This window comes from Salmo salar, chromosome 02 (genome assembly GCF_965601325.2).
Source record: "Salmo salar chromosome 02, fSalSal1, whole genome shotgun sequence".
Taxonomy (NCBI): domain Eukaryota; kingdom Metazoa; phylum Chordata; class Actinopteri; order Salmoniformes; family Salmonidae; genus Salmo; species Salmo salar.
In genome coordinates, this window is record NC_138292.1 from 24,105,453 (window position 1) to 24,128,474 (window position 23,022).

Below are 23,022 nucleotides of genomic sequence, written 5' to 3' on the forward strand. Positions count from 1 at the left end.
TTGCTTCACAGTCCCAGCTGTTCCATAAGGTGTTTTTTTTATCTGGTTTTTAAATCTAATTCTACTGCTTGCATCAGTTACCTGATGTGGAATAGAGTTCCATGTAGTCATGGCTCTATGTAGTACTGTGCGCCTCCCAAAGTCTGTTCTGGACTGTGAAGAGACCTCTCGTGGCATGTCTTGTGGGGTATGCATGGGTGTCTGAGCTGTGTGCTAGTCGTTTAAACAGACAGCTTGGTGCTTTCAACATGTCAATACCTCTCACAAATACAAGTAGTGAGGAAATAAATATCTCCTCCACTTTGAGCCAGGAGAGATTGACATGCATATTATTAATGTTAGCTCTCTGTGTACATCCAAGCGCTCTGTGTTCCCAAGTCCCTCTTTTTGGCACCTGATCACACAACTGAACAGTAGTTCAGGTGCGACAAAACTAGAGCCTGTAGGACCTGCCTTGTTGATAGTGCTGTTAAGAAGGTAGAGCAGCGCTTTATTATGGACACACTTCTCCCCATCTTAGCTACTGTTGTATCAATATGTTTTGACCATGACAGTTTATAATCCAGAGTTACTCCAAGCAGTTTAGCCATCTCAACTTGCTAAATTTCCACATTATTTATTACAAGATTTAGTTGAGGTTTAGTGAAAGATTTGTCCCAAAAACTGTACAATGCTTTTAGTGTTTGAAATATTTAGAAATAACTTATTCCTTGCCACCCATTCTGAAACTCCCGCTCTTTGTTAAGTGTAGCAGTCATTTCAGTCGCTGTAGTAGCTGACAATTATACTGTTGAGTCATCCGCATACATAGACACACTGGCTTTACTCAAAGCCAGTGGCATGTTAGTAAAGATTTTAAAAAGTAAGGGACCTAGACAGCTGCCTTGGGGAATTCCTGATTCTACCTGGATTATGTTGGAGAGGCTTCCATTAAAGAACACCCTCTGTGATATGTAGGCTACGTGTGCCTTTTTAAAAATGGATGTAGTTTTGTGCTTGAGCTGCTCTTTTCTATTGATGTTCTGTATTATGTCATGTTTCATGTTTTGTGGGGACCCCAGGAAGAGTAGCTGCTGCTTTTGCAACATCTAAAGGGGAGCCTAATAAAATACCAAAATGCCCCCCCCCCCCCCCCCCCCTTCCTGAGTGAAAGTTGCGGACCTGATTTTAACTTTTGATTTTTATCGTTTTACTTCAGATAGTTATGATTAACCATGTGACAGTGATTTTGAGAAACAACAACGTTATTATTGAAATGAAACTGTTCCACGGAATGTGCATATATAAATATTAATAACTGGTCCATAGATCGGTAGAAATCGTAGGATAAATTGTCTGCTTCCCCAAACTTGAAACTAATGAACTGCCTATGGTCGTTACTATTACACCCATTTAAAAATGTGTTCAAGAACGTGCACACATAGGAGGCCCTGTGAAAAAATGGGCCCGCCTACGGAAATCAAATGCCCGTCCTATCAGGAATCAAGGTAAGACCCAAGTGCAGACTGTGTGAAGTAACAATGTTTATTGTAACCACAGGGGTAGGCAAATGACAGGTCAGGGACAGGTATAGTTCAGTAATCCAGAAGTGGAGCAAAGGTACAGGATGGCTGGCAGGCTCAAGGTCAAATGAAATTGTATTAGTCACATGCGCCGAATACAACAGGTGTAGACCTTACAGTGAAATGCTTACTTACGAGCCCCTAACCAACAATGCAATTTAAAAAAATACAGATAAGAATAAGAGATAAATGTAACAAGTATTTAAAGAGGAGCAGTAAAAAAATAACAATATATACAGGGGGTGCCGGTACAGAGTCAATGTGCGGGGGCACCGGTTAGTTGAGGAAGTATGGACATGAAGGTAGAGTTAATTAAAGTGACTATGCATAGACTGTGGCAGTGGTGTGGAGAGGGGAGGGGGGAGCAATGTGAATAGTCTGGGTAGCCATTTGACTAGATGTTCGGAAGTTTTATGGCTTGGGGGTAGAAGCTGTTTAGAAGCCTCTTGGACCTTGACTTGGTGCTCCGGTACCGCTTGCCGTGTGGTAGCAGAGAGAACAGTCTATGACTAGGGTGGCTGGAGTCTATGACAATTTTTAGGGCCTTCCTCTGACACCGCCTGGTATAGAGGTCCTGGATGGCAGGAAGCTTGGCCCCAGTGATGTACTGGGCCATTTGCATTACCCTCTGTAGTGCCTTGCAGTCGGAGGCCGAGCAGTTGCATTACCAGACAGTGATGCAACCAGTCAGGATGATCTCGATGGTGCAGCTGTAGAACCTTTTGAGGATCTGAGGACCGATGCCAAATCTTTTCAGTCTCCTGAGGGGGAATAGGTTTTGTCGTACCCGCTTCACGACTGTCATGGTGTGCTTGGACCATGTTAGTTTGTTGGTGATGTGGACACCAAGGAACTTGAAGCTCTCAACCTGCTCCACTACAGCCCCGTCAATGAGAATGGGGGCGGGCTCGGTCCTCTTTTTCCTGTAGTCCACAATCATCTCTTTCATCTTGATCAAGTTGAGGGAGAGGTTGTTGTCCTGGCACCACACGGCCAGGTCTCTGACCTCCTCCCTATAGGCTGTCTCGTTGTTGTCGGTGATCAGGCCTCCCACTTTTCTGTCATCGGGCAAATTTAATGATGGTGTTGGAGTCGTGCCTGGCCATGCAGTCATGACTGAACAGGGAGTACAGGAGGGGGCTGAGCACGCACCCCTGAGGGGACCCTGTGTTGAGGATCAGCGTGGCGGATGTGTTGTTACCTATCCTTACCACCTGGGGGCGGCCCGTCAGAAAGTCCAGGATCCAGTTGCAGAGGGAGGTGTTTAGTCCCAGGGTCCTTAGCTTATTGATGATCTTTGAGGACACTATGGTGTTGAACGCTGAGCTGTACTCAATGAATAGCATTCTCACATAGGTGTTCCTTTTGTCCAGGTGGAAAGGGCAGTGTGTAGTGCAATAGAGACTGCATCATCTGTGGATCTGTTGGGGCAGTATGCAAATTGGAGTGGGTCTAGGGTTTCTGGGATGATGGTGTTGATGTGAGCCATGACCAGCCATTCAAAGCACTTCATGGCTACAGATGTGAGTGCTACCAGTCGGTAGTCATTTAGGCAGGTTACCTTAGTGTTCTTGGGCACAGGCACTATGGTGGTCTGCTTGAAACATGTTGGTATTACAGACTCGGACAGGGAGAGGTTGAAAATGTCAGTGAAGACACTTTCTACTTGGTCAGCGCATGCTCGCAGTACACATCCTGGTAATCCGTCTGGCCCTGCGGCCTTGTGAATGTTGACCTGTCTAAAGGTCTTACTCACATCGGCTGAGGAGAACGTGATCACACAGTCTTCGGTACAACTGGTGCTCTCATGCAAGTTTCAGTGTTATTTGACTCGAAGTGAGCATAGAAGTAGTTTAGCTCGTCCAGTAGGCTCGTGTCACTGGGCAGCTCTCGGCTGTGCTTCCCTTTGTAGTCTGTAATGGTTTGCAGGCCCTGCCACATCCGACGAGCGTCAGAGTACGACTCGATCTTAGTCCTGTATTGATGCTTTGTCGGTTTGAGGGTTCGTTGGAGGGCATAGCGAGATTTCTTATAAGCCTCTGGGTTAGTCCCGCTCCTTGAAAGCAGCAGGTCTAGCCTTAGCTCAGGGCTGATGTTGCCTGTAATCCATGGTCTCTCGTTGGGGTATGTACATACAGTCACTGTGGGGATGACGTCATGGATGTATTTATTGATGAAGCCAATGACAGATTTGGTGTACTCCTCAATGCCATTGGAGGAGTCCTGGAACATATTCCAAGCTGTACTAGCAAAACAGTCCTGTAGCTTAGCATCTTTTTAGTCTGACCACATTTTTATTGATCTAGTCACTGGTGCTTCCTGCTTTCATTTTTGCTTGTAAGCAGGAATCAGGAGGATAGAATTATGGTCAGATTTGCCAAATGGAGGGCGGGGGAGAGCTTTGTATGCATCTCTGTGTGTGGAGTATAGGTTGTCCAGTTATTTTCCCTCTGGTTGCACATTTAACATGTTGATAGAAATTAGGTAAAACTGATTTAAGTTTCCCTGCATTAAAGTCCCTGGCTACTTGGAGTGCCGCCTCTGGGTGAGCATTTTCTTGTTTGCTTATGGTGGAATACAGCTAATTCAATGCTATCTTAGTGCCAACCTCTGACTGTGGTGGTATGTAAACAGCTACAAAGAATATAGTTGAAAACTCTCTCGGTAGGTAATGTGGTCTGCAGCTTACCATGAGAAACTCTACCTCAGGCGAGCAGTAGCTCGAGACTTCCTTAAATATTGTGCACCAGCTGTGGTTTACAAAAATACATAGACCGTCGCCCCTTGTCTTACCAGACGCTGCTGTTCTACCCTGCCAGTACATCGTATAACCAGTCAGCTGTATGTTGATATTGTCTTAGTTCAGCCACGACTCCGTGAAGCATAAGGTGTTACAGTTTGTAATGTCCCGTTGGTAGTTTAATCTTCCCAATAACTTGTCCATTTTATTGTCCAAAGATTGCATGTTTGCGAGCAGAATTGAGGGGAGTGGGGGTTGATTCGATCTCCTCCTACTCCTCAGAAGGCAGCCCGCCCTCCGGCTTTTCTTTCTCCGCCTCCTCTTCACGCAGATCACTGGGGTCAGGGCCTGTTCCCGAGGAAGCCGTATATCCTCCGCCTCAGGCTCGTCAGAGTCGTGAAAGAAGAAAAAGGATTCTGCTAGTCCGTGGTGAGTAATCGCAGTCCTGATGTCTAGAAGTTATTTTTGGTCATAAGAGACGGCAGGGACGGGCAGAGTGGTCAAGCGGGCGGGTACAGGGTCAGGACAGGCAAGGGTCACAAACCAGGAGGTAGAGAAAAGAGAGGCTGGGAAAAGACAGGAGCTGACAGGAACAAATGCTGGTAAGCTTGACAAACAAGACGAACTGGCAACGGACAAACAGAAAACAAAGGTATAAGTACACAGGGGATAATGGCGAGATGGGGGCGACACCTGGAGGGGGTTGGAGACAATCGCAAAGACAGGTGAAACCGATTAGGGCGTGACACGTCCAACTGATTTATTCTGGCGCCAGGTCTTCCTCTCTCCACTCTTCAATTAACATCTCTGTTTGACCTCTGTGTGTCTGTGTCTCTGGAGAATGCCAGGTAAAGTCTTACCTGAAAGTACTGCCATGGTGAGAGGAACTACTGTAGCTGCTTCCATCTCTCCTGGTGATTCAGATTGAATCTGTCCAAATAATTAATAAGAGTATTCAGTAGGGTGGGGGGTGAAACGGTTCACAAAACTGACGGTTCGGTACGATACGGTACAGTGTTATCACGGTTCGGTACGGTTTCGATACGTTGACGAAATAAATGCCTGAGAAATATGTCATTTGTATTTAGATTTTCCATTTATTGTAATAGTAAACATGTGTAGCTTGAATTTCCATGAGCATATGGAAACAAAGGGACAACAAAAAACATCAGTGCCTGCCTTATAACATGAAATAAAATAGTGTTTTAAAACAGAACTTAACAAGGTGCATAGTCCAGCAGCATATATCAAAATCAGATAGCAGTGCCTTAAATAAAATAAGACCACTTGAGACTGGTTACTTGTTTTTTTCTTTAAGAAGATTAGTCTATCCACATTATCTGCAGTGTGCACAGATCGGCTTGCTGTGACATTGTCAGCCGCTGTGGAGAATACCCTCTCGCTAGGGACAGAGGTCGCAGGCACAGCCAGGTAGCGCCTTGCTAACATGGCAACATGAGGGTATATTAACTCTTTGGTCTTCCACCAAGTGGTTCACCTCCTCCTCTATGACCTTGACCTTTGACTTGGTTCCCTGCTCCTGGGTCGTGAACAACTCCCCAAAAAGATCAGCCATGGCAGACTTATTTTCTGGACGAGAACCCCTGTTGTCTGCCGTCTCTGGAGCGGGGTTTGCTCCTGTGGTATCTGTGGCTTGACCCTGCAGAATTAAATTAGATGAAAATTACTATCTCTGAAGTGGCTTTAATCTAACCACATTGTCCGATTTCAAAAAGGCTTTATGGCGAAAGCATAACATTAGATTATGTTAGGACAGTGCTGAGACAAGAAAAACCACACAGCCATTTTCCAAGCAAGGAGAGGCGTCACAAAAACCAGAAATACAGCTAAAATTAATCACTAACCTTTGATGATCTTCATCAGATGACACTCCCAGGACTCAATGTTACACAATACATGTATGTTTTGTTTGATAAAGTTCATATTTATATCCAAAAACCCCATTTTACATTGGCCCGTGATGTTCAGAAAATGTTTTGCATCCAAAACTGAATGAGCACATCAATTTACAAAAATACTCACATAAACATTGATAAAATTTACAACAGTTATTGAAAGAATTATAGATACACTTCTCCTTAATGCAACCGCTGTGTCAGATTTCAAAATAGCTTTATGGCAAAAGCACATTGTTCAATATTCTGAGTACAGAGCTCAGCCATCAAAGCAAGCTATACAGTTACCTGCCAAGTTCTGGAGTCAACAAAACTCAGAAATAGTATTATAAATCTTCACTTACCTTTGCTGCTCTTTGTCGGAATGCACTCCCAGGACTCCCACTTCCACAAGAAATTTTAGTTTTGTTCGATAAACTCCATATTTATGTCCAAATACCTCAATTTTGTTCGCGCGTTCAGATCACTATTCCAAAGGCACAATGCGCGAGAGCAAAACCCTAGACGAAAAGTCAAAAAGTTCCATTACCATTCGTAGAAACATGTCAAACGATGTTTACAATCAATCCTTAAGGTCTTTTTATCATAAATATTCGATAATATTCCAACCGGACAATAGCGTATTCATTACAGAGGAAAAAGAAGGAACGGCGCGCCTGTGTGACTGCGCAGTAAACAACTCATTGGCCTCAGGCAGTCCACTTGTTGAGTCAGCTCTTATTCTCTCCCCAGTAACAGTACAATCATGAAACAAGGTTCTAAAGACTGTTGACATGTAGTGGAAGCCTTAGGAAGTGCAAAATGAACCCTAAGTCACTGTATACTGTATAGGCAATCACTTGAAAAACTACAAACCTCAGATTTCCACACTTCCTGGTTGGATTTTTCTCAGGTTTTTGCCTGCCATATGAGTTCTGTTATACTCACAGACATCATTCAAACAGCTTTAGAAACTTCAGTGTTTTCTATCCAAATCTACTAATAATATGCATATCCGACCTTCTGAGCCTGAGTAGCAGGCAGTTTACTATGGGCACGCCTTTCATCTGGACGTCAAAATACTGCCCCCTACCCTGGAGAAGTTAAAAATATGATTTGTTGTTAGAAATATCTATCAGACACGATTATGACAATTACAATTATTACTTTATAATTACTTGTTAAATCACGTATTAATAAAATAATAAATGTCACATTAACAAAATAAATAAATACAATACCTGTTGTATATTGTTCACAATCTCTGCTGTGAGTTCATTGTAGACTCAGACGAGCAGCAGCATCCAGGTGCAGCAGGGACTTGAACCGGTGGTCTAAAGCGGTGCTCTTGTGTAAGAAGTCTTGGACACCAGGGTCAGCATATCTAGGCTCCAGGTTAACTCTGATAGCAGTCTTGACATCCCTTACTGCGGGTTCATCTTCATCAGATGCCACCATTGATTTCAGGATCATTGTTTTCATAGGCAAGACCATAGAAACTGATGGAATGCTCTCAGTGCATATCAGTGCTGTGACTGTTTTGAGAGGTTTGCACACTTTGATAACTTCCTCTGCTAGTCTTATGTCATTTTCAGACAAAGTCACAATATCTTTGACATTCTTCCTCACAGCTTGATCAGTCAGTGTAGAATACACTGCAACTTTCTGCTCAAGGTATCTCTCAACCATGTCATGGCTTGAATTCCATCTAGTAGGGACATCTTCGATTAGTTTGTGATTTGGCAGGTCCAGCATCTCCTGTTTTGTCTTGAAAACATGTGCAGCAGTTGTGCTTTTATGAAAGAAGGATACCACCTTCCTGATCTTTGCCAGGAGGCGAGAGATTGGATTCACTGACATTGCTTTTTGAGATGCTAGATCTGTGGCCCCAATCCAGCTAGTGCAACTGCATTTACAATATTTCTAGCGTTGTCAGTGGTCACAAGAATCGTTACATTATCCCTCTCCAACTTCCACACTGCAACTACTTCCCTTAGCTCTTCCCCCAAGTTTACACTGGTGTGACTACTCTCAAGGGGACATGTTTGAAGGACATGGCTTTTTATCTCCCACTCTGCTGTAATGAAATGAGCCATTACAGTAAGGTAGCTCTCTGTAGCTCTAGATGTCCAACTGTCTGTTGTTAGAGCAACAGACCGGGTTTCTGACAATTCACTCTCAAGTTGTTCTTTGATTTTTTTGTATAAGGCAGTGTCATGACTGGCCTGTTCGGGTCAGGTTACCGTGGACCATAATCCTACAGACATAGCTGACCCCAGCTAAGTAACTCATGCAAAGATTTAGAGAGCAATTATGTGTTTTATCTCCAGTACACTGCCATTATTGTCAGTTATGTAGCTGCTCTACTGATAATCTCAGTGTGTCTTTGCTGGGATGACACAATCAATCTACTGCCGGAGAATATCAACACCAAACACATTGGTTCACCGTTCCACGGGAGCGGACAGTACACAGCATACCATAATGTTCTGAATAATGGCCAAGTCTACCTCGCTCCTTATTCCACTGAACCGCTTTGGCGCAACAAACACAAGTCCAATATTTATCAGAAACTGTTAAACTACCTGTTCACTACCATCCTGCTCTCCGGGGATGTGCAACTCAATCCTGGGCCTAACATCACCGAGCCGGCGATACTCACTGGAGTGGAAAGCAGTGGATGGCCTCATCCACTGATCGTCGCCGCTGCGGAAGTGGGTGAGTGCTATGGTCCCATGGTTTCTCTCGACTCACCCGGCTCCAAGATGGAATTTGACTCTTCAAACATATCGAAGTTGCTATATGCGATCCCTGACTCTGCTTCTGGTACGTAAGCTGTTTTAATTAGTTCCCCACATCCAGTGCAAGCGGGAGGGATTGTTCATTGCACTACCGAATGGCCCCTAATCAAAACAAAACAAAATGGCCTAAACCCAGCTGTCAGAAAACACAGAAAATGTAAAAATGTTCAATGTGTCAATCACTCTCGAGTCATCTGGGACCCACGAGCTAAGCCCTAGGGACTACTAGGGGGGAACTTGAACATTCATAGTGTCATTCCAAAATGTGATCAAATTCAACATCTTCTCGCCTTTCAGAGACATGGCTCCATAAAAACTCTCCATATGCTGCTTTGATTGTGCCTGGCTACATTGTTTTCAGGAGAGACATGATTGAAGGAAGAGGAGGGGGTCTGATGATTTACATTAAAGAACATATCCGATGTAAACAAATTGAGTGGTCATGTGATAATGAACTAGAATGTATTGGCCTGAATGTTACACTGTCTCCCCAAATGTATTTTACCCTTATTGGAATGTATAGACTACCTTCCACCAAAAGTGTGTTTTTTGATCAGTTTAATAACATGCTTAGGAAATTTGATTTTGGGAAAGAGGTGTGGTGGATGAATCAGAATTAGTTGGGTAACATAGATAATTAAGATGTTTTATTTGCATAATATGCTTATGTGAGATACTTGTCATTAGAATGTATCCCTTTGGACTCTGGTGTTGGCAGTGGCACTTTTCCCTTTGCTAGGGCTCAGTCACTTGGGGCCCAGAGAGGGGAGAGGTCAGGCTTGTCTTTCACATATCCCTGGTGCAATGCAGAATATCAGAAAGGGAAGAGGACAGAATGGAACATTGTCTTCATATGTGAATGTGTCTTTACCTATTCTTAAATCATGTGAAGGGATCGCGTGATTAATGGGGAAACAATTATTTGTCTCCACAATGTCTGTGCGCAAGTCACTCCCCTCAGTGAGCTTGTCCAGGAGTGGGATCAAGAGGGGGTTTACTTGAGATGGGAGTAACTAGAGTTGACAATTGATATATGCCATTGGATGAGTTGGTGTTTTTGTACTATGAAGTACCAGGAACGAGATTAGAACCTCGTCATAGGGACCAAACTGAACGATAATTTATAGCGAATGTTATCTGGCTAAGAGATACTCCTTTCTCAAATATAAAGTCCCTTTGTGAACTGTTCCTAAGATCTGTGGTTTGTCATGTACGTTGAGAGGGGTGTATCTTGGCTATAAAAGATCTTTGTACTTTTATGTTGTCACTTTCAATTGTTCATTGGAGATAGCGCATCATTGAAAGTCAAGTGCTTTTGCAAAGCTCTTATTATCAAAGATGTAGTTTAAGTATAACTCTGACTGGTGTGTGAAGTTTGTAACTCTCATCATTTGGTAATGCAGAAATTAGCCACCACAGAGGTCATCTTAATGGGAGATTTTAAGATTAATTAAGAAGACAAGTCTTGTAGGAAAAACCCTCAAACGGATCACTAATGCCTTTGACCTTACACAGCTAGTTAAATGGCCAACCAGGGTGACTTGTTGCTCTAAAACACAGACTGATTTGGTGTTCAGTAATAAACCAGAGAGCGTGACTAAATCATTCAATATGGAAGATCATAATCTGACACATAGCCAGAAAGCTTTCTAAGAGCAGGTTTAACCTCTCTACTGTTAGAAAGCCGGATCAACTAAGAATACCTAAGAGTGAATTCAATTATTTTGAAAACGCAATTAAGGGAATTAACTGGAATGATCTCTTGTCCTCTCTCTTGTCCTATACAGATGTGAAAGTAGTCAGGTTTTTCTTTTCACAATCCAGACTACAATAAATGGCTTCCAAAAGAAAATCAAATCCAAACCTGGCCAAAAGAGCACTCTTCCTTGGCTCAATGGAGAAATCTGGAAATAGATTAAATAATGAGATTACGCTCTAAAAACAGCCCTGAACTCCAAATTAGAGCATGACAGACGTAGGTTTACCATGTTGAGAAATAAGGTGATGAAAGAAATCAGACAGGCTAAGACAAACTTTTTTATTAACATAATTGGTGAAGCAAAGGGAAATTCTAAATTGATCTGGGAGAATCTAAAAAAGTTAACAGGGAAAGACCATAGTAACACTGCAAAAAGAATAGAAATCATGGTGAATAAGAATCTAACACAGGATGCAGTCGAAATAGCAATAGCCTTCAATTCCTACTTTATTGACTCTGTCGGGGTACTGACACAGAACCCCTCCACTGGTTTATTGGGCTCAGTGCTAGTGAATGACGTTCAGCCTGTCTTCATCATAAGGGAGATTTCTGAGTCAGAGGTGAACAAGGTGATTAGCTCACTAAAGAACTCTAAAGCCAAAGATGTGTTTGGGCTGGACTATACCTTTCTTAAAAACTACAGAGTCACTCATTGGCCCCATTACTAAGGTCACCAACACATCTATTGGTCAGGGGGTGTTTCCAAGGGTATGGAAGTCGGCCATAATAACGGCCATCTTTAAATCGGGTGACCCTGCTGACGTGAGTAACTACAGGCCCATTAGTATACTACCTGTGGTGTCGAAGGTTGTTGAAAAGTGTGTAGCAGAGCAACTGATTGCCCACCTCAACAACAGGCCATTCACATTACACTCCATGCAGTTTGGTTTCAGAGCAAAACACTCCACAGAAACGGCCAACTGCTTTTTTCTGGAAAATGTGAAGTTCAAGATGGACAAAGGGGGCGTTGTTGGAGCTGTGTTTCTGGACCTAAGGAAGGCTTTTGATACTGTTAACCATGAGGTTCTTATCAAAAAAAATTTGAAGTTCAACTTTTCCCCCAATGCCTTTAGATGGATGAAACTCAGTGTGTCAAAGTGAGCAATGAGCTGTCGCCCACTCTTAGCTATGATGTGGGCGTGCCCCATGGGTCAATACTGGGGCCCCTCCTGTTCAGCCTGTACATTAATGATCTGCCTTCTGTCTGTACTGGGTCTGAAGTTCAAATGGATGCAGATGATACAGTGATATATGTGCATGCAAAGAGCAAACAACAAGCTGCACAATAACTCACTACTGTAATGGTCCAGGTCATAAAGTGGCTCAATGACTCGTGTTTGCATCTCAATGTGAAAAAAACTGTCTGCATGTTCTTCACAAAGAGGGCAACAGATGCTACTGAGCCAGATGTCTATGTGTCATGGGAGAAGCTCCAGGTGGTATCTGATTTTAAGTACCTTGGAATCATATTTGATTCCAACCTCTCTTTTAAAAAGTAGGTGTAAAGGTAATTCAAATAACCAAATTCAACCTAGGTAATTTCCGATTTATATGAAATTGTTTGACTACAGAAGTAGCAAAACTGTACTTCAAATCTATGATACCCCCCCACTTAACATACTGCTTGACTAGTTGGGCCCAAGCTTTCTGTACAACATTAAAACCCATTCAGTCTGTCTACAAACAGGCTCTCAAAGTGCTTGATAGGAAGCCCAATAGTCATCGTCACTGTTACATCCTCAGAAAGTATGAGCTCCTCAGTTGGGAAAATCTTGTGCGATACACCGATGCATGTCTTGTATTCAAGATCCTAAATGGCCTGGCTCCCCCGCTACTAAGTACTTTTGTTAAATAAAACCCAAACATATGGCAGCAGATCCACAAGGTCTGCCATGAGAGGTGACTGTATAGTTCCCTTAAGGAAAAGCACCTTTAGTCAATCTGCTTTCTCTGTGAGTGCTTCCCATGTCTGGAATACCCTGCAATCAGACACACATAACTGCACCACCTATCACACTTCCACAGAAAACATGAAGACATGGCTAAATGTCAATCAGATTTGTGAACATAATCCCTAGCTGTGTATTGTCGCTTTCCATGTTGTCTGTTGTCTGTAGCTTGTGAGGTGTGGAAACACTTTGTTGCTTTTATGGTTTTAGCTTTCTGGCGTTTTGTGCTATGTTGCTCTTTCTGCATGCTATGTCTTGCTGGTCCTATGTTGCTCTGCGTGTGCTCACTGCTCATTGATTGTCTGTATTTAAATTGTTTTTAATAACCTGCCCAGGGACTGGGGCTGAAAATTAGCTGGTTGGCTAAAACCGTCACTTTTACTAAAACGTTGATTAATGTGCACTGTCCCTGTAAAAATAAAAATAAACTCAAATTCAAACTCACACCCACCACCGGGGGAGAGATCAACAGGTATGAGGTAGGGGGTTTTATGACACCTCCCGCCCATTGTAAATCTTAAGGCAGCAGACAAAATCCCTTTGTCCTCTCATTATGGAGAACCTATCTCTAACCAGTAACATGCACTAAATGGACTTTGGGACAATATGTTTCGTCAGCCAAAATGATAGTACTGATGATACGTAGATGGAATATGAAAATGAATGTTGTTTTTGTTATGTTATTAAAAGTTAAATGGCGACTTTATAATTCAAACATTGTAATTTGAAGAGTTTTCACAATATGTACTTGATGTTTGCATACTGTACGTTGTGTGGAAAATGTCCAGATCAAATAGAATGTTTTTGTAAAGATGAAATGTGAAGTTGGTTGTCTAAATTGGATCTGAGTAAAATCCAGACCTTGCCTCGTAACTAGTTACGCCCAGAGAACTTGCCCTAAAGGTGGAAACACCTATTTCTGACCCGAGGGTATAAAACATGTGAGTTAAGAATTGACACATCAGTCTAGGTGACCCTGCGCTGCAGCCAAGGTCTGAGTAGTCAGCAACCCCAAAACATAACACAAGGTTGAAGACAAAGGAACCTTTTAACAATCTATGCTATGCATGAATAGCTGTGTCCAAGAGGGTGAATTCAAGCAGGACCACCGAGTTACCAATCTCCAAGGAATCGTGTGTCTACACTGTTTTCATTCACACGCTGGAACCATCTACACGGCTGATTAGCCGTCCTCAGAAGACCCCTTTTCAGAACAAGGGCGAGGAAACAGACCACTAAGAGAAAGGACACTGACATCGTGTGGACAATCAGAGAGTCACACCCGGTAACCACAGGAGTGTCGCCATCAGAGGAGAAGTCGGAACCCGGTCCACGAAGAAACACCCCATCAGAGACCTTCAACACGTAATTACATATTATATTCTGACCCATAAGAGCGGCAGTTCGGGGCAAGGTTAAGGTTAAACTAAGCATAGCTTACAAATGTACCCAAGTGTACCATTTCTCTCGTGCACTCTCTCTTTCTCTCTCTTTTGAAATCCCCATTTTGTGCGAGAGACAGCCCCCCAAAAAATTTGTTGGGGGGGGGGGGGGGCACATGGGGAGATTGGCAGAGTCAGGTTGGAGACCTGAGCCAACTCCCCGTGCTTACTGTGGGGAGCGAGTGATCGAGCAAGCACCATGTTATGCTGAGATACGCACTGTGTCGCCAGTGCGCAGCTACAGCTCGGTGCACTCAGTGCAAGCTCCTCACAGTGCCATGCTAGAGTTGGCATTCAGCCAGGAAGGAGTATGCCTGCTCAGCGTTCCTGCTCTCCGGTGCGTCTTCTCGGCCTAGGTTATCCTGCGCCAGCTCTACGCACGGTATCCCCAGTTCGCCAACACAAACCTGTGCAACCTGTCACAACGCCTCGCGCTTGTCGGGCTACGGTGGTTATCCAGCCAGGACGGGTTGTGCCAGCCATAAGCTCCAGATCTCCAGTGTGCCTCCACGGCCCTGTATACCCTGTGCCTCCTCTCCGCACTCGCCCTGAGGTGCGTGTCATCAGCCCGGTGCCACCTGTATCGGTCCCACGCATCAGACCTCCGGTGCGCCTCCACAGCCCAGAACGTCCTGTACCTGCTCCTCACACTCTCCTTCCAGTGCGCTTCCACAGCCCATTACGTCCTGTGCCTCCTCTCCGCACTTGCCCTTAGGTGCGTGTCATCAGCCCGGTGCCACCTGTACCAGTCCCACGCATCAGGCCTCCAGTGCGCCTCCACAGCCCAGTACGTCCTTTGCCTCCTCCCTGCACTCGACCTGAGGTGCGTGTTACCAGTCTGGCGCCACCTATGCCAGTCCCACGCATCAGACCTCCAATACGCATCAGACCTCCAATGCGCATCCCCAGTCTGGAGCCTCCAGCGACACTCCCCAGTCCAGAGCCTCCAGCGACGCTCCCCAGTCCAGAGCCTCCTCAGACGGCCTGCAGCCCGGAACCTCCTGAGACGGCCTGCAGCCCGGAACCTCCTGAGACGGCCTGCAGCCCGGAACCTCCTGAGACGGCCTGCAGCCCGGAACCTCCTGAGACGGCCTGCAGCCTGGAACCTCCTGAGACGGCCTGCAGCCCGGAACCTCCTGAGACGGCCTGCAGCCCAGAGTCTTCAGCGGCGGCCTGCAGCCCAGAGTCTTCAGCGGTGGCCTGCAGCCCAGAGTCTTCAGCGGTGGCCTGCAGCCCAGAGTCTTCAGCGGTGGCCTGCAGCCCAGAGTCTTCAGCGGTGGCCTGCAGCCCAGAGTCTTCAGCGGCGGCCTGCAGCCCAGAACCTCCAGTGGCGGCCTGCAGCCCAGAGTCTTCAGCCCAGAACCTCCAGCAATGATCTACAGTCCGGTTCTTTCGACAACGATCCACGGTCCGGTGGTAATAAAGCAGAAGGATCAGCAGGTTGAGCGGGGATTACGCCCCGAACCGGAGCTGCCTCCTCTGCTGGAGGTTAAGGTTATGTGGACTGAATTTGAGCCACCACAAACAGGAGTTGCCCACCCTACCCTTCCTTTTGTTTTTGTTTGTTTTTTGTTTAAGAGCATTCGGAGTCTGCACCTTTGGGGGGGGGTTACTGTCACGTCCTGACCATAGTAAGAGGTTATTTTCTATGGTAGAGTAGGTCAGGGCGTGACAGGGGGTGTTTTGTGTTTTTCTATGTTTTATATTTCTATGTTTAAGTTCTAGTTTTTCTATTTCTATGTTGTTGTTTTTTGGGTTGATCTCCAACTGGAGGCAGCTGGTCCTCGTTGTCTCTAATTGGAGATCATATTTAAGTAGGGGTTTTTCTTCCTGGGTTTTGTGGGTTATTATATTTTGAGTAGTGTTTGTTTCTCTCTGCGTCACGGTTTGTTGTTTTGTCATTTCAGTTACTTATGTATTGCAAAGTTTCACGGATTAAATAAAATGTGGAACTACAACCACGCTGCACTTTGGTCCGCTCCTTTCGACAGCCGTGACATTTAGTTTGTTAGTAAATAAATAATCAACTCAATTGGTGTGGTACGCACAAACTCGGGTTTGTGCAGATTCCCAGATTATGCGACATTCAGAATGAAACTGTAGAGGAAATGAATTAATTAGCGACTGTTGGACAATCGATCTTCTGATATTCTTTGAGTTCATTTGGGAAATAGAAACTCAGTAATGTCAAAACTTTCCCACAGTGCCCCAGGTTAATGAGTTAATAATTACCTGGTCCATTTAATCACATAATTATAAACAGTTAATCATTTGATGAACAGCAGTCGTCACATTAATCAATACAACGTTACGACAGCAGGTATTAATGTCTGGGCAAAATGTGTACGGGAAGGAATAGCGGCTCGACCACTTTAAGCGTTTCTGAACCGCGCATTCTCTACCACAGAGAAGGGTCTCATATCTGCCGCTATTAATTTTGCTATCGCGGCGTTGATTTCTTTAACCCTACCGTAGTCAGCCGCATATTGTTGCCTGAAGGCTGTGGGGAGTAAGTGGTTGCCGATTGGTTGCCGCTTCGTTTTTTCACCTAGTCCCACCGATTGGCACTTTGGGGTGATGTCGGCGCAAATGAGTAGTCATGTTACTCTCATTGCCACTGGAATAGGCTATCAACAATGAACAGAGCCTACATGTTGTAGAGGTTTTATACACCACTCTTTGGCAATCCCCGTTATAGTTTACAAGGATACCAAAATGTTCCCAGACGGCAGACCTGAATGACACTGGGGAATCTTCGAGTCCTGGCTCGCCAATGCTTGCCATGTTGCTCCTTTGCATTTAGCTAACTGCTAATTCCTTCATAAGCTAATTGCTGCTACGACGGTCTCTCAGCTCTGTTCTCTCTGGAGTGAAATAACTAATGAACGGAGCTGCATACAGCTACGAGACAACTTTATTACTATGTGGATATTTTACCCATGTTAATATATATGCCACTGGTTTATGCAATAATACTTTTTTTTACAATGACATATATATATATATACATTTTCCTAGCTATAATATATGATTAATGTATTGTTCGGTTCGCAGTGCGTACCGAACCTTGCACCGTGGACCCGTACCGTTTCACCTTTAGTATTCAGTCATACCAGACTCCTTGCATTGTGATCAAAATCTTAAATAAAATGTAGATAAAATGTCTTCATAAGTGATACTGCAGCACAACGGAACACATAACCAAACTCCAATGACACTTCAATAAGGAAGCTGCACAGGATTTCCCCTGTCATACAGTGTTACCCTCTACTGGTATAATACTATGCTGATCATAAATAACAATACTGGACTTTGGTGTTGAGATGTTTGACATAACAGTTTGATAATCCATCATTGTTAAAACACAACTTTTCCAACCCTGAATTTGAAAGTGATTATATTTCCCCAGCCCCATCAAACAGTGTCAGGTTTAGGCTGTCGAAATAGAAGATTGTACCTTTAGATCAGTAGAGGCTGCTGAGGGGAGGACGGCTCATAATAATGTCTGGAATGGAGTCAATAGAATGGTATCAAACACATCAAACACGTGATTTTCATGTGGTTGATACCACTTCATTGACTCTATTCCAGCCATTATTATGAGCGTCTTCCCCTCAGCAGCCTCCGCTGCTTTAGATAGAAAATAGGTTAGTTTGAGATGCTTCCTCAGTAGGAGGGACTAAATATCCTATAACTGAACACCACCATCAGGAGCCAATATTGTTTAATTTATTTTTAATTGATGATGGCCGTTGCCTCCTGACAGATTTCTCCCCCCAATTTCTGTGCTATATTAGTTTCATTAATTAATACCTTCTGTTGACTGTGACATATTATACATACAATAATATAATATACATCCAGTACATTACATACAGTATAATGTATATAAAATATACATTATTGACAAATACTTATAGAAATGTCATTAATATCAGGCATCATAGCATGGGAAAGAAACTGTGCATTAGTGACTTTGAAGTTGAACATTTGTGAAAATTGAATACTGAAAATGTTTATTTTTTGTAATAAAGGGAACTCTAAAAGAGATCCACAGCTGAACAACAATTTATTTATGTCCATTGCACTTTTCTCTGCTTACTTCTCCTTCAATTGTCAATTGTCAATTTTCAATTGTCCCTCTTAAAAGGAGCAATCTGCAGAATAGAACTTACAAATGTCTCATGAGCTTAGTTCAACTGTCATACCCCATCAGAACCCAAAATATAAGCTTGCTTTACTCCATTGTTTATAAACAAAGTAAATGTAAACAAACACTCAAAACATGGTTAAAACTATACTTTTGATATCATTGTTTTATAACAATAGAATATGTTTCTGAAGACTTCAACATTAATGTGGATGCTACCATGAATACGGATATTCATGAATGAATCGTGAATAATGACGAGTGAGAAAGTTCCAGAGGCATAAATATCATTCCCCCCTGAAAAAACGCTAACCTCCCCAGTTATTGGTAATGGGCGGAGGTTAGCATATTTTGAGGGCATGATCTTTGTCTGTGCATCTGTATTTTTCTCACTGATGATTATCCGTAATCATGATAGTAGCTACATTAATGTAGAAGTATTTAGAAACCTATTCTATTCTTATTTACAATAAAAATTAATCAAAAATGACAGAATACATTATTTACCATTCATTTCTATTGGGCACAACATAATCCAAAACACAACCAAAACAAACTGCAAATGCATCCAACAAGTTTGTGAAGTCACAAGCTTGATGTAGTCATTGCGTGCTAGCAATATGGTATTAAATACTAAACGTTTGACTAAATTTTTGAATTTGTCCAAATACTGACATCATCAAATGGGGGATTTACATACATAAAGTGCTTTCATTTCTAAACGGTAAAACAGGTATGTATGAAAACAATGTCAAATAAAAGGTGGCATTCGGTAGCTTACTGTCGCCTCATATAAAACATTTGAACTCAAATCCAAAATGCTGGAGTAAAGACCCAAATGAAAAGTTTTAGCTTCACTGTCCACATAAATATGTAGGGGAGTGTAACTAACCTAGATGAACATATTACACCACCACCATCAGAAGTCAGTATTGCTTCATGTATTTTTAATTGACAACAGCCAGTGCCTCCTGACAGATCCCCCTCTACTTTTATGTCACATTACTGTTGACTGTGTCATTTTTCTTTGTATAAATAGCTATCTACTCTTTAATGGTTACACAAATCCATTTTACAGTACAGTGCCCTTATAATCTTGTAATTGTTCCTATAATTATACACTGAACTTACATTGTAGCCTATTTAGGGTTATGGTTAGGCCTATAGGTTATGTTTAGGGATTAGGGTTAAGTTTACTGCTGTAAATTGTAACTCACTGTAATAATGAGTAATTACAATACGTATTACACTACATGAATAGTTACACCGTTTTAAGGATCCTTACTGTAATGTAGTGTTACCTACATTTGTTTGTAAAGCTTCTTTAACCATCACCAGGCAATTTCTGATTCTATTTCACCAATAATAATAACTACCTTGAGATGTTTCATCAAGTTGTATGTGAATCTAATAGGTAATATCAGTCAATGGTTTAACCATTTTGAAGGTGGGAGGACTTCGTACTCTACAACTGGGTGTGTTCTACTGGAACTAAATTCTGCTCACACACAGGCTGCTGCTGCACATGCAGGATGTCCTACAGACGGATGCTTCGAATGGATTCTCCCCGTATATGTTATCTTTATTTACTGGCTGTTATAGGTAAGAGGGAGTCATTTGAATGACTTTTTCTGCCCCATGAAATTATAAATGTGTGTTGTCATTGTTGACTGTGTGCCCTATTTCATGGAATGGAAATTAAATTATGGTAAATTCAGCTCAATCAGCCTGTTTAGAATGTAACCTGGTGAGAAGAAACACTGCCAATTTTGGCCCATTCAACTCGACCTATGCATTTCATGTTCTTTGGAAATATGTGTATGTAACTCACATATTGTTACTCAAACCTGTTCTTGCCTCCCTAGGGTCTTGTTATGGAGCAGGTGTGTTACCAGACGGGCTCCTACTTGGGAAGGTTGGAGGGAATGTGACATTTAACAGAGCATCAGACCAGCCATTTGTAACATTACAAATGAGAGTTAATAGTACAACTATATTAAACTATATCAGCAGTTCTGACACTTTCAAACCTGAAGATGCATACAGAGACAGAATCAATCTGGACAGATTGTCAGGATCCGTGGAGCTCATGAATCTTGTTCTGACTGACAGTGGACAATACACAGTGACCATTTTAACACATGAAGCAGTATCAGTGGAGGAAAACACCAAACTGGAAGTGTATGGTAAGATGTTTTGTATTCTACCTTTATCAGTCAATACTTTCCCTTCCATGTTCTAGCTTGAGGTTTCACATCATCAGTGTACGTACTTAATTGTAAGGCTGGACTGCAGAAACATTTCACAGCCATACATATACCATACTACTATACCATAACACTGACAGACGATATTTAGTAAATGGGTTTGAAGTAAAAAGCACATTTCCTGTTGCCAAATCTCAGACATATCTATGGCGGATACGTTGATTAGGCTACTCTTTGCTCCTACTTTTGCATTAGTAGGTGTTTCTCAAATTCAATGATTTCACTCAGTGTGAACCATTACTTCTGTCCATCTCTTCCCATTCCCAATGTTGTATATTACTATGCGTTGTATAATACTTGTGTATGATGGTGTTGAAAAAGGCCAAATCTGTTACATTTACATTCATTAATGTACTTCTCAGAAATATATATGGTCAGCTTGTGATGGCGTACTTGGTTCCCAAGTTATGATAACTGCTTTGTTGCAAATTTGTTTGAGGTATGGAGCAGTTAGGTCCTGCTGGTTCCAAATCTATTTGTTATTAATACCACTGTTGAGCTCTTCTGAAGGACACTTACAGGTATTTTTAGGTGTTCTAATCTGCTGTGTTGATGGAAATGTGTCTTACTGAAGCCAAGCCAAGTGTAATGTATGGTTTAGATTACTGTAAATAGTCTACTAAGGAAAGATACAATTGTTTTTGTGTTTTAACCCACAGAGCCAGTCGCCAACGTGACAATAACGCTGAACAACACTGACATATTAGTAGAGTTCAACAACTCTGTCAGTCTGTCTTGCTCCTCCTCTGGCACCTCCCTCTCTTACCGCTGGCTGAATGCCAGCTCTGAGGTCACAGCCGGGGATGGAGTTCAGTTTGGTGATGGCAACAGCACTTTCACCATAGTCAGAGTGACCCGGTATGACCAGGGACCGTTCAGCTGTATTGTGTCCAACCCTGTCAGCAGTGACATCAACAGACAGAATCTAACCCTCACTATCAGCTGTGAGTCTCTAACCTGCCTGTCTAACTCTTCTTAGTTCACTGCATGTGGACAAAGCCATTTATGTAACCTTTGTTTACCTTTCACAATTCATATGGTCATCTTCATAGCGCTTCCTGCAGTGCCTGTCTGATACTGTAAACGTAATATTTTTTGAAATAACAAGACTCATATTAATAATCCACTATATTCTGGTATTATGTCGTTAATTTATCATGCTTTGGCACATTGTTATCTTTCTGTGGCTTTCATTTCTACCTAATCAGGCCCGCCTACTGTATGTTTTGGGTGTCTGATTAATGGTAATGTAAAACCTAAACAAGATAAATGCATTTTGTGTTGACATTTGTTAGGTGGGTCATTTCAACATGGTATCAATACTCTAGAGCACTACTGTACATCCCTTTTGGTTGAATTGCCTTCATTAATGCTGGTGTTAAACATGGATCATTCATTGCAGATGGTCCAGAAAACACAGCAATGAAGGTGATCCCATCAGATGTACATTATGAAACAGGATCAAACCTCAATTTGTCCTGCTCAGCTAAGTCCAGTCCTCCTGCCAAGTTTCAGTGGGCTCTGAATGGAACACTGCTGTCCAATAAGGGACCAGAACTCAGTCTGGAGAACATTCAGGCCAGTCAGAGTGGTAGCTACAGCTGCTGGGCCCATAACACCAGAACCCTGAGGTACCAGACCTCTGAGCCCACTGACATCACTGTGCTGGGTAAGTGGTAGAGAGGTGATGGAGAGAGTCATGGGATGAGAGAGACAGACTGGTTCTTAGGGAGTCAAGGTGCTTGAGTACACATTTTTCCTTTTCCTTCCATTTTATACAAACATTTGGATGGGTAGCCTTCTTGTGTGTAGAAGAGAAGATTGTCCCTTTCAACAGAGACAGTGTCTACGACATATGACAATAGAGCTCTCTGAGTAGCGTGTGAGACAAAGCACATAGCGTTGGACTATTAGCTGGTACTGTACTGTATACTGTACAGGGGTTATTCCATGTTATTTGTTGTCAAGTTGAGGTTTGTGCTCAAGGCCTATCCAAGGTGTTTGAGTACACCTTTTCCTTTTCCTTCCATTTTGTAAAAGTGTTTGGATGGGAAACCTTCTCCTGTATGTAGCAGAGAAGTCCCTTCTAACAGAGACTGGGTGATCAACACTTTGGATGAGAGCTCTGAGTGGCACATGAGACAAAGCAGATGACATTGGACTATTAACTGATACTGTACTGAATGCTGTTATGGGTTATTCCATGCAGTGTTGGTTGCTGTGGTTGTGAACATTTTCTATAGGAGCATTGCATGTTGTAGCTGGTCAATGCTCTGTCATGCTGTTAGGAAAAAAAAACAAAAAACATGATCATCCCTTTGTTACCATTCAATGGCCTGAATAGTGTCCAAATACTGAGAAGGATGAACATATACAGTGCCTATAGAAATCTACACCTCCTTGAACTTTTTTCACATAAAAATACATCCTACAGATCTACACAACCTAGTCCACTCT

General features: G+C 42.8%; 1 protein-coding gene across 1 annotated transcript in view; it reads left to right on the forward strand.

Annotated features, from left to right (window-relative positions):
• Positions 1–4,599: 4,599 nt before the first annotated feature.
• Positions 4,600–23,022, forward strand: part of LOC106578688 (cell adhesion molecule CEACAM1) — a 34,418-nt gene continuing 15,995 nt past the window's right edge. Inside the window, exons 1-5 of the mRNA XM_082961084.1 lie at positions 4,600–4,731; positions 19,811–19,900; positions 20,164–20,484; positions 21,225–21,509; positions 21,968–22,234. Coding sequence (XP_082817210.1) covers positions 19,831–19,900; positions 20,164–20,484; positions 21,225–21,509; positions 21,968–22,234 — 943 coding nt within the window. The 5' untranslated portion in view covers positions 4,600–4,731; positions 19,811–19,830. The remainder of the gene's footprint in view (positions 4,732–19,810; positions 19,901–20,163; positions 20,485–21,224; positions 21,510–21,967; positions 22,235–23,022) is intronic.